The sequence below is a fragment of the Gorilla gorilla genome, chromosome 17, assembly GCF_029281585.2.
Source record: "Gorilla gorilla gorilla isolate KB3781 chromosome 17, NHGRI_mGorGor1-v2.1_pri, whole genome shotgun sequence".
NCBI classification, from domain to species: domain Eukaryota; kingdom Metazoa; phylum Chordata; class Mammalia; order Primates; family Hominidae; genus Gorilla; species Gorilla gorilla.
This window is the reverse complement of record NC_073241.2, coordinates 53,175,924-53,188,458: the sequence shown is the minus strand read 5'-3', so window position 1 is coordinate 53,188,458 and position 12,535 is coordinate 53,175,924. Positions and strand designations below refer to the sequence as shown.

The following is a 12,535-nucleotide window of genomic DNA, read 5'->3' as shown; positions in this document are numbered from 1 at the left end:
AGACCCACGATTGCTTTACAGTTACTTGGTGCCCCTGAAGTGCCTGCTGCCCAGGGAGATGCACTGTTTCCAGTCCCCAATCCACTGAACGAAGATGGAACAATGGTGGACCCATCGTGAACTGGTCAGTGTCGTCTACCAGAGATCCTGCTGTCCCTCCCGAGACTCTCCTCACAAGGTCGGCCCAATTTGTGTGTGCCTATGAGCCAGGAAGAGCATACCAGTGACAATATTTGTATGGCATTTGATAGTTCACAAACAATTCTCATGAAAATTCTGTCAAGGAGCTCTAGACATTCTTTTCAGGAAACACATATTTACAATCTGCAAATAGCCACACTGAGGGTGTTCTTTTTCCTCAGCTGTAATTTCATCTGTGACTCTCTCTGCTGCTTTCTGGTGGCTGGAACTGTATTCAGCAAGGGCAGATAGGTGGCTGTTCTTCAAGCTTTTACGAAATGGGGGGAAAACCATCGGTATTAGTCAGTGAGGAATAAACTAGCCCTTTGTTTTTGTTTTTCTTTTGCTTTTTTAGACACAGGCTGGAGTACAGTGGGGTGATCCTAGTTCACTGCAGCCTCAACCTCCTGGGCTCAAGTGATCCTCCCACCTCAGCCTCCAGAGTATCTGGGACTACAGGCATGTGCCACCATGCCCAGCTAATTTTTTTTTATTGTTTTGTAGAGACAGGGTCTTGCTATGTTGCCCAGGCTGGTCTCAAACTCCTGGCCTCAAGCAATTCTCCTGCCTTGGCCTCCCAAAGTGCTGGGATTACAGGTGTGAGCCACCACACCTGGTCACTACCCCTTTCTAATGAATCTAGGAAGTGCTAACAAATAATCGGCACCAGTGAATAACTCCTTAGATTCAGTGAGGTTAACACTAGGGACCCAGAAGAGAGAACCACCGGCTTAGTGTAGACCTGCCAAAGGCAGGTGTTAAAATGGATGTTCCTCTTGCAGACTCAGTTCCTGGCTGGTCATCACCTGGTGAATTTTTCATTTTAAAATCAATATTTCAAGCAAGCACATAGCTTAGAGTCATGTAGTTTAACCTCCAACCCAACATGGCATCCCTAAGGACTACCACCCAGCCTTTGTTGAATACTCCTATGATGGGGACCTCACTACCTCTCCAGGAGAACATTCAATTTCTGTATAGATGTGGTTAGAAAGCATGTCCACAAGACGGCAGTGTGGAAGTCAGAAGAGAACATTGGGTTGAAGGGGATGTGACTCAGTTTCAAAGGTGCAGGGTGTGTAGCTATAAGGGTACCACATAGGATTACTATATCCAATTTTTTAGAATTATTTGTTATTTTTCTTCTGATGAACAAACACTATGTAGAGGATATGGAAATGCTTGTGTAGCCTTCTCTGTTAGGGAAAGTGGTGCTGGGTAATAATATTGGTTCAGTACATCATTCATTATTTTGTAGATAAAACTAGAAGTGAGTCCTCCATCCCACTGACTTTGGTTAGCTTGCCATATGAAGCTTCAGTGACGGTGCGTTACATCCATCTCAGCTTCCCTACCAGGTAGTTTGTGCCCTCAAGGAATTGATCATCATAATCTAGACTTGGTTGGTAGCAGGCTGGGGAAGGCTAGGATTGGGAAACTAATGGGCTTCATTAATTAATGGGTTCATTAGTTCAGTTTGTTTGTAAGTTACTATTTTATGAATATTATATGTCTCCCCAATTGGATTGCATATTCCTTAAGGGCAGGAATTTATTTCTTATCCCTTGCTGTAGTTGCAATACTGAACACACACAAAACCCTCATCAGTATATGCTCAGTGATTATCTGTAGAAGACTATGTTGTAGGTAACACATTGAACTGGTGCTGAAGAATTAATCCAATTAACAATGACCATCAAGCCACTTGTTTTATGCTAATAAAACATCATAATTTAAGGACTACACTGCATTTTTTAATCCCATAAATTATAACCCTTTAACATATATGAAAGTTTCATATTCTTAAAGTGCTTTAAAATATATTTAATTTTTTTAACAAGTGGAAAAGAATGTTCCTTAAAAGACATTTAATTTTTTAGTGGAAATTTATATTACCAAAAACATTCTGTGCATAACAATTTGAATAACAATATTTTTATCTTCAAGAAATGGGATTTTTATATAAAATACACATGTAGCACTGAATGCCAAAGTGATGGGTATCCATGGTCAGAATTCAAAATTAGATTCACTATTAAACCTGTCTGGTTTGTGTCCTGAGTGAAGAATGATCTCGAGCTGGGGAGGGAGGTGCATTGGGTAATCAGTGCTTTTGAAGGTGAATTTCCTTGCTGTGAAATAGGCTTGGGTTAGTGGTCAGGACAGCCATTCAGACTGACAGGCCCCTGGACTTCCAAGGCTTCAGTGACAGGGACAGGGATGTGATTGACATGAATATTCCTCAGACAGCCAAAGAATGATTTCCACACAGGGATCCTCAGTGTCGTCAAATTGGCTGAAAGAGAAAGTGGAGAGGCATTCAGTAAATAATTCCTACTGTCCAGGGACTGTTCCCTGGATTTTAAAAGATAGTATTTTTTTTTTTTTTTTTAGACAGGGTCCTGCTCTGTTACCCAGGCTGAAGTACAGTAGTGTGATCACAGCTCTCTGTAAACCTGGGATTCCTGGGCTCACACAATCCTCCCACGTCAGTCTGCCAAGTAGCCAGGACTAGAGGTGTGGGCCACCACCCTGGGCTAATTTTTAATGTTTTTGTAGAGATGGGGTCTCACTATGTTGCCCAGGCTGGTCTTGAACTCCTGGCCTCAAGTGATCCTCCCGCCTCAGCCTCCCAAAGCTCTGGGATTACAGGTGTGAGCCACCATGCCAGGCAAAAGATAGTCTTAGTGGAGAAAGCTAAAGTGACTTCACATCTCAGCCCACTCAGCCCTCTCCACTTCAGGCAGGCGTCTGACACTCCACCTGCAGTGATAAATCAGCAACAAGGCTACTGTTCAAGTTCTTCAGAGGAGAATCCACTGCCCAAATCAATAGCTCTAAACTGGTACTTTTTATGGGTAATGAAAGACCTATACAATTAACAACTGGATTACAGTGTATTTGTAGGGACAGAAAACAATGAAGAATGAAAAGGCTCTTCCCAGACAACATTCCAGTCTTGAACTTGACTCCATTTCAGCCTACCTGATTCTCCCAGTCCGGTCCCCAAAAGCTTAATAACTCACTAGTAAAACTAAATACCTGAAGAGGACAGAGACCAGTTTTTCAGACCCTTTTCCTGACTCTTTGCTGGTATCAGGCTTCTAGGTTAATGCAACCTCTTAAGAAAGGATTATAAATTGTAGGCTTGGGGCCAGGTGCAGTGGCTCACACCTGTAATCCCAGCACTTTGAAAGGCCGAGGCGGGTGGATCACCTGAGGTCAGGAGTTTGTGACCAGCCTGGCCAACATAGCAAAACCCTGCCTCTACTAAAAATACAAAAATTAGCCAGGCGTGGTGGCACGTGCCTGTAGTCCCAGCTACTTGGGAGGCTGAGGCAGGAGAATAGCTTGAACTTGGGAGGCGGAGGTTGTGGTGAGCTGAGATCACATCACTGCACTCCAGCCTGGGCAACAGAGTGAGACTCCATCTCAAAAAAAAAAAAAAAAAAATTACAGGCTTGGGGCAAGGGGAAACAGCAGTAATGGGGCCTGGGCTGCCCTGACAAGTGCTCCTTTCTAGCAACTGCCTTTCCCCACATGCCAGTGAAAAGGGCCTCACCATCTCCACTGTCCAGCCAAGAGCTGCCCTGCCACTAATTAAGAAGTGAATGTTCAGAGCTGACACAGGGCAACACATTATAGAAGTCAGGACAAGAGTTACCTGGAGCACCTCCAAGGTGTAGTGGCTCTTGAGTGCTGGCAGGTGGGAAGGGGATCTGTCCAGCTGTGTAGCTACTGTCTGTGTCCAGTTCCAGGTGCAGGATGTGTTGTTTTATGGTGACTGGGGAAAGGAGGCTGGTTAGGTCTATCATCGGAGGTGAGCCCTGCTTAATGTCTACACTATTGACTTTGTTTTAACTCCTTCATACTAGACCTGTGGGAGTGCTGTTTGCAGAAATTTGGTCAGCTTAGATATAAATTCAATTAACTTCCTCTAAACACCAGGTAGTGCTTCCACGTACATGAATGAATTTTACCCTTAAAATGAATCTGTGAAGAAGAAATGATCATTCCCCATTTCCCAGATAAGAGAATGTGTCTCACTGAGGAGCCTGACAAGATGGCTTGGTTACCAAGAGTTGGGATTTAAGCTCTGGTCTCCTGTGTCCAGAGGCCATGCTGATTTCATGTGATCTCAGCTACTTTCTATGAAGACACTGACTTCTGAAAACTGATGCCAAAGACAGCTCTTTTGACTCTCGACACAAAATTCCTCTCATGTTAACGATCTCAGCTAATTGCAATGTAGTTATCTTTTAAATTAGCCAAGAAAAGACCACTTTTTTACAAAAGGTATTTTAGCCAATATGGGTTCATAGATCTCTAATATCCACAAATCATTAATAAAATAACAGATTCTTTTTGAGAGGAAATGCTTGCTCTCTACTCATCGGGTTGTCTAAATAGTTTGCATTAATATTAAATGGTTGTTGAAAAAAAATAACACAACAATGAGCCTTAGCAAAAAACAGATACTTACTGAACACTGACTACATATCAGACACTGAGCTAATAACTTTTCACACATTGTCCCATTTAATTTCCACAACCTTAAGAGCCATACCCTATTTTTATTTCCATTTTACAGAAGAGGAAACCAAAGGTAAAGAACAATTAAGCAACTTGTCCAAGGTCACACAGGGAAAGGGATGGAACTAAGATTTGACCTCTGTTCTAACTTCAGAGCCAAAATCTAAATCACAATGTTATACTATCTTGAAAACTAGCCTAGCTTATTAGTGTGCTGGGCTCCAAAAACAAACAAACAACAACAACAGCAACAATAAAACATTTGATAAGTTCTGGAGAATTGGAGGTGGCAACCATGAGTGACAGAAGCATGGCTGGGGTTGTGAATGGACACATTAGCCTCGGGGGCTGGCCCTGGTCAGGCACTATGGATGGAGGGGCTGAGGCTGCCTTTGGGATGTTCAAGACAAAATGGAAAGGGGGCCTGTTATAGTGCATGAACAATCAGCTACTGGACAACATACCTGCCACCGAGTGCCACTGTCCATCACACAGAGACTGCTTTGGTGTGACCGACGTTGAGGTCCCACCTGCCCCACTGTCCATAGAGGCCGTGACCTGGAACACACATGCATTTTCCTATTTCCTTCAGGAAGGCAGGTGGAGCCGACCTTCCCCTGCCATCTTCCCTCCCCAAACCGGGCCAACTGACAGCTTAAGGGCACATTAGATATTGGCCCTCCTCTGCTTTTGAAGCATGTGACCACATGGGGTCCAACGCTTCCAGAGATCTCTCTGCTGCATCCCTTCCAGGCAACTATAAACCAGGGTGGACTCTGGCCTGAAGTCGTTGCCAATGGCAATGAGTTGTTCCCTTCTAATCCAAACCCCGCCCCCATCAGCTCAACTCAAAGGTTACTGATTGGAATCCTCCTTAGCAATTAATGCGTGACAGTGGCTCTGTATGGAAGGATATGTGAGATGTGGAAGGCAAAGCTACTGGTGGAGGCCTACAGCCTGCTGCAAGGGCCAGCCAACTGTAATAGTTCCATGCATGGCAAGACTTTAAACAAGCAAAATGATTGAGTTTGCACTGGGCACGCATCGGGAGCCAGGCATGCAGTCTGTTTTGTGCAGAATCCCACATTCCTGCTTTCTAAATCAGGGTCTCCTCCAGGATCTTCCAAGAGTTGAATCAAGGGGAATGAAATGAGAGGACTAAAATAAGTGTGTTTATAAATAATTTACATTTAATTTGCATGTAGCTAGATGGGACAGCCTATTCACAGGCAATTTTTGAGCTAAACAATGTCACTGCTATTATGAAGGTCATCGGGTCTTGATTTGTTTTCCTGAGAATAATTCCCTCCCAGAGACTCTCAGTAGAGACTCTCTCCAGCTCCTCCTCTGAAAAACCAGAATTGTCTCAACCACCTTGAAGTGGATAGTTACTTGCTTCTCTGGGCTACCAGAGACCTACTCAGACTTAATTAAAGACTACAATAGAAAGTATTCTAGGAATTTTGGGCATTTTATTTTCTTCTGGGATTCTTTTCCCCTCACATTTAGTTAACTGTGGAAGGATGGAGATGAAAGAAAATGGCACATTATATCAATCTTTCACTCGAGGCCTCAACTAAGGGTCTTCCTAGAAGAATCTGGTTTTAAAGAGACATCTTTGAGAAGGAAAGAGATATAACTGGGTGGTGGAAAATAAGATGTTGACTCAGGCCTGTGAGTGATGGAAAAATGAGGCTGCAGAGATGAAGAAAGAATCTGTAAGAATTGAGTATATGGCGATTTCTATAATCTTGACAAAAGCCTTAAGATATAAGAGTTATTATCTACATTTTACAGATAAGTCTGAAAGAGCTTGAGTAACATCCTTAGGACCATATAACCAAGTGCTGGACCTGCAATTCAGCCCGACTTGTTTGAGTTTTCCCAGTTTTAAAAATTAAGAACAGAAAACATGATGATAAAATTACTTGCTAAAGGAAAACGGTAAGTTAGCACTGAAGTCAAGGCTCTTAAATACAAGATTGGATCCCATTCTCTACTACAAACCTGACCCGCTGTGGCCTCCAGACATTGAAGCTGGTTTCCACAGACCCTCCCCATGGCATCAGACTGCTACACACCTTTCCTGCCTCCAGGTAAACACATAAGTGCTTCCCGGGCTGACTTCCGATGTGTATTAGGATCCCAGTGAGACTTCTTGGGCGGATGCTGAAAACAAGCTTAAATTCTGGCCCCAACAATACAGAGTGAGCTTTCAAAAGAGAAACAAAGCAAAAGTTAAAGCATCACCATGAAAGAAAACAGGATACAGTTCTTAAGATGCAAAGACTTAAATTCTATAGAACTGCTCCTTACCCAAGACGACATGACCTCCTTCTTCGGAGAAATAAACGCCTTTCTCCAAAGGACCACCCAAGCAGGAAGACACCCCGAAGCTTGAAGAAGGGGTATACAAGGGTTTTGAATCCAGCTGAAAGTTCTTCAGGCATCCCACAAAGCTGTTTGTGGGGAGGCTCTGCAACCAAGCAGAAAAGAAAAAGCTCATTACCTACACCTCCAAGAAAGGCATGGGTAGCCAAGGCGAAGGGCACTGCAGCTTGTCAGCAAAAGAGGGAAGGTAGGTAGGGATTCATTCTTCCTGCTTCCAAGTCAGGTTCTTCAAACTCAGGTTCTAATAGCTGTTCTATTTGGCTCTCTGCCCACAGTGCCAAGGAAAACCTGTATACCAGATGTTGGGTGGGTGGTCGAAGATTGCAGGTGCCACCAAACAAAGTGGTGTGTGTGCAGGAGGGCGGGGTAGTGCACGTTGCTAGCTTGTGCTAGAATAAGAACAGGGAAGGTTGACCTGACCCTGGTCCTCACAGATGGAGCAGCAACAAGGGAAATTTCCACCTTACAGTTCACAGATTTCACCGTCTCTTTGCAGATACAAACCACTTCTTAGAGTTCCATGAGGCAGTGTGATAGCTTACTGCAGGGCAGCTGACAAAAATAAACAGGCCAAAATGTTCCCAAAATAATAAAATGCAAAAAAATCTTCCTACATTGTTGGGCTCAGTGCACCACCACCAAGTCACGAATGCTGCAGAGTTAAAATAAGACACAGTGTGCATTGACAGTGGGCTTGCGTGGAGCCCCATGCCTGCCTAGAGCCGGCTGGAACAGGGGACTCCTCTCCCGGGGCCCAGGAACAGGCTTGTGGGGTTTTGTGCTCTCCTATATTATACACCAGGTGTGTTCTGCGTGTGCATTTTCCTGGGGAGGACTGTAAATTTCATAAAATTCTCAAGAAAGTTTGAGATTCACCGAATAAAACTCTTAGACTCCCTTCTAGAATGAATGCCTTTAGGACTCTGGAATCCTACAAGTCAGACATGGTAATAAAGATATGGTAACTTTAAAAGAAAATGGTGGCCAGGCACAGTGGCTCACACCTGTAATCCCAGCACTTTGGGAGGCTGAGGCTGCTGGATCACCTGAGGTCAGGAGTTTGAGGCCAGCCTGGCCAACATGGTGAAACCCCGTCTCTACTAAAAATACAAAAATTAGCCAGGTGTGGTGGCAGGTGCCTGTAGTCCCAGCTACACAGGAGACTGAGGCAGGAGAATCGTTTGAACTCAGGAGGCGGAGGTTGCAGTGAGCTGAGATCGTACTACTGCACTCCAGCCTGGGTGACAGAGCAAGACTCCAACTCAAAAAAAAAAAAAGAAAGAGAAAGTGTTGATGCGATAAATGCACATGGTGCCAGCATCGACAGTAAACTACTGATTGGGTTCCCCATGAAACTTTTAGTTTCTTAAGATTTGTCATGCTACACAATGAAAAAGCTGTGTCCTAAAGCTAGGACTCCCCAGGATGGGCCAGAACCCAGCATTGATCCCTAAGGGCTGACTGCAGTGCCGGTGTTCAGAGGCAGACACTGATCGGATGTGGCCTGCTCCTGAAAAGGATATGTGGGAGGGCCCATGAGATGGTTTATACCCTCAGGTTGAAAGAAGGCTGCAAAAAGAAACTTGGTCTGTAAAGAGTATTGTAAATGGGGTGCTACTATTTGGCCCAGATGTTAGATGCTGGGTGTGATTAAGGTGGTTTGAAGAGAATTTATCCAAAGCCAAAGAATACCCAAATCCTGCCCCATCCTGTGATTTCTCTGAGTTGAAAATAGGGGCCGGGCACGGTGGCTCATGCCTGTAATCCCAGCACTTTGGGAGGCCGAGGAGGGCAGATCACAAGGTCAGGAGATCGAGACCATCCTGGCTAACACGGTGAAACCCCGTCTCTACTAAAAAATACAAAAAATTAGCCGGGCGTGGTGGTGGGCGCCTGTAGTCCCAGCTACTTAGGAGGCTGAGGAAGGAGAATGGTGTGAACCCAGGAGGCAGAGCTTGCAGTGAGCTGAGATCGTGCCACTGCACTCCAGCCTGGGTGACAGGGCAAGACTCCGTCTCAAAAAAAAAAAAAAAAAGAAAATAGGAACAGAGGTTGAGAAAAGCAAACATTAACAATGAGAATCCTCCTTAGCAATTAATGTGTGGTGTATATTATATATATAATGTGTATTATAAATAATGGATAATATGGTATGTATTTTTATGAAATATATATAAGTTACTGCATATAGCAAAGCAAAGTAATACTCTGTTGCCTGCTGGGGTACAATAAATACACTTTATTGTATAACACTGGAGCTCTGGCCCAAACCCCAGTGCAAAACCCAAGAGGGCCAGACTGAGCCCTGGTCAAGGCTAGGGCAGCCTAAGCAGCTAGCATCCAAGCTGGTGGAGAGACCTGCTTTCATTATGCCCATTTCTAGGCCCAGATTTGAGCCCGGGGCTCTTTTTTTCCCACTGCAAGCAAACATCACACCAAAATGTGCCACTGGGTCTGGAGGAAAAGGGCAAAAATTGCATTAAGGCGGAGGACAGTCCCTAGACCTGAGCTGTTGATAGGCTCATCTTACTTAACTTTGTGGGGTGGGGGGAAAGGCAAATCTGAGACAAGAAAGACAGGTGCCCAAGGCTGCCTCAAGTAACCCTGGTGCAATTAACGCTGTGGCAGGGCGTAGGAGAGAGGAAGGGAGAGGGCACTCACAGAGCTCAGCCCTGGGGCTGTGGCCCCATCAGAGTGCCCCATCAGAGCCTTGAACTTGACAAACCTAGAAAAGCACCCCTCCTCTCTGGGGACAGAGGGAGTCCCAACTTTCCCTTCGTCTGGCATTCCCAAGATGGGTTTTTGAGATAATTTTGTTATTTCAGACATCAAATAACATTAAAACACATATTCCATTATTAAGTTATTCCTTTTTCAATTCTCTTTCTAGCGTTTGGATGAGGACAAGGAACAGCTTTTGGCTTTGTGCTAGTATGTCTTAAACACCCTCTTGATTACGTGTTAAGCACCTTTTTCTCCAAGCAAAGAACACATAGGTCACACTACTTAGTTTGACATTAACAGTGTTTGGTTTTCAAATGTTTATTTCTCAGGGTTATCTATTATTTATGGTAAAGAATATTGGGTTTCCATTTATGGGAGAGATAAAAAGATCCCATAGAAGCACATTTAAAATAAATAGTTTGATGGAGAGAAAACAGTTAAGCCAATGTTTTACCTTATGGCAAAGATGGTGAAAATGGCACAAATTACTGTAATTTGAAACACATTATGTTAACCAAAAAATCTCTGTCTATAACCTAAAACCTACGTTTTTGCATTCCCTGGAGGAGAAGCCAATAGAGTCAGGTTTAGGAAGTGGTAGAGAAGCTCTATCTTCACCCTTTCAGGGTCTGCGTCTCAACCTGCACCTTAAAAATGAAGGCTTTGGGTTAAGAAATGGGCACTTAATCTATGTGGTTGTGAACATTAATTAGATCCTTAAAAATCATTTAAAGTATTTTGAGATTCTCATATGGTGAGTATTTTGAATATCTCATACAATTATGCCTGTAATATAAGGTGAATTGTTTCTGTCCATGGCTCTGAACGTAACTATTTACCTTTGGTTTCCCTGATGGAGGTGATCCCAGGTAAACTGGCGCTCTGATGCTGATGGTGGAGTTTCCAGGCAAACTTCCCTCCCGGGCCCTCAGTCCATCCACAACCAAGCGCCCCTTTTCTCCATCATGGCCAAACACCACCTTCAGAGTAAGAAAGATACGTGAGTTGTATTTTTACCTTTGACAATTGGTGTTGTATTTTATTAAATATTAGTGGCCAAATTAAAAAAAAAATGTTTTCATGCTCCTTCAAATAGCTTCAAAAGATGAGAGATTTTTTCCTCCGGTTATCACTGTCACCATCGTTTTGTGAGATTATGTGAAATACTGAGCAAACTGAGCTCAAAAGGGGAACTGAAAAAAAAAGGTTGCTTAGAAGTGAACTAATCAAAAGATATTATAGAATTCATCTGGAAACTTACACAAAAGAGAAACAGTTCAAGGCACAGCCACAGGCAACCCCCTCCATGTAACAAAGGGGCAGGGACAGTTTATACAGTGCTGGGACGGGGGTGTGTTGGAGTTGTGGCACCCTGGGCTGGCCTCTTGGAGCAGGTAGAACGAGGGCACTTCTCTTCAAACAAGAGGAGTGTTTAAACTCTTTGCTAAAATTTCTGATTCCCGGGGTCTGGTGTGGATTCTGCCATCTCATAGGTGTGGTGAGACTATTCACTACGGACACTTCCATTTATATGCCAAGCTGTGACCTTTGGCCTCTACTGCCTGCTAACACCTGGGCTTGAAGGTCTGACAGGCCACTCAACCCTGAGATGTTCACGACAGAAATCCTCATTCTCCCCCAGCTCTGAACTGCTCTCCTCCTGGCCACATCTGCCTCTTCTCCAGCTTCATCTCAGTAAATGCCCACTAATGACTCAATTGCTGGCCCCAAATCACAGGACGTGATCTGGACCCTCTCTTCCTCTCACCCTCTATATGTGATCCATCAGCAAGGCCGCGTGGTTCTACCTTCAGCATGCATCCTGGCGGTCACTTCTCCCGACCTCCCCACAGCCTCTGCAAGCAAAGGCAATAGCAGCCATGTGGGCCCCCTGCTGCTACTCTTGCCCCCTGGCAGTCTCTTCAGCTAAAGAATTAAACAATATATGAATCTGTACATGTAAGAGTTTTTGTTTTTTTTTTTTTTTGACAGAGTCTTGCTCTGCTGCCCAGGCTGGAGTGCAGTGGTGTGATCTCGGCTCACTGCAACCTCCACCTCCCGAGTTCAAGCGATTCTCCTGCCTCAGCCTCCTGAGTAGCTGGGATTACAGGTGCATGCCACCACGCCCAGCTAATGTTTGTATTTTTAGTAGAGATGGGGTTTCACCATGTTGGTCGGGCTGGTCTCGAACTCCTGACCTTGTGATCAGCCTGCCTTGGCCTCCCAAAGTGCTGGGATTACAGGCATGAGCCACCGCGCCTGGCCAAGAGTTTTAAGACTCTTTAAAAGCTTTACAGACACTTTCAAATAAAGTCCAAAGTCGGAGCTTGGCCTTCAAAGCTTAAATGATCTGGGATCTGTCTTCTTCTCTAATTCCATTTCTTATTGCTTTGTGTTTTGTTCATTCAGCTAATTCCCACCTCCAGGTCCTTGTTATTTGCTCTTCCCTCTTCCTGGAACCCCCTCCCCATAACTTCATGTGACTACCACCTGCTGTACCAGGGCTTTCTCTACTGCCTTATTTAAAATAGTCTCCCTGCTCTGTCATTTTCTTACCTTGCTCTAGTGTTTTCTCAAAGCACTTACCAATCTCTGACATTACATTGAGGATTGTTTGCTTATGTGTTCCAGGAAGGCAGCTGAATGACTAAGGGAATGCAACTTGTCAAGTCACTTACGTTTTCTGAAGTCCAGTTGTCTCAGTAGA

General features: G+C 44.3%; 1 protein-coding gene across 2 annotated transcripts in view; it reads right to left on the bottom strand.

Moving 5' to 3' along the window:
* Positions 1-1,983: 1,983 nt before the first annotated feature.
* The window catches only part of LAMA3 (laminin subunit alpha 3), a 261,658-nt gene continuing 251,106 nt past the window's right edge, over positions 1,984-12,535 (bottom strand). For both annotated transcript variants that reach the window (XM_031003750.3, XM_004059245.5), the window contains 6 exons: positions 10,668-10,808; positions 7,030-7,189; positions 6,795-6,925; positions 5,178-5,271; positions 3,845-3,964; positions 1,984-2,476 (listed from right to left, as the gene is read on the bottom strand). In XM_031003750.3, the coding sequence (XP_030859610.2) occupies positions 2,331-2,476; positions 3,845-3,964; positions 5,178-5,271; positions 6,795-6,925; positions 7,030-7,189; positions 10,668-10,808 (792 nt within the window). In that variant the 3' untranslated portion in view covers positions 1,984-2,330. The remainder of the gene's footprint in view (positions 2,477-3,844; positions 3,965-5,177; positions 5,272-6,794; positions 6,926-7,029; positions 7,190-10,667; positions 10,809-12,535) is intronic.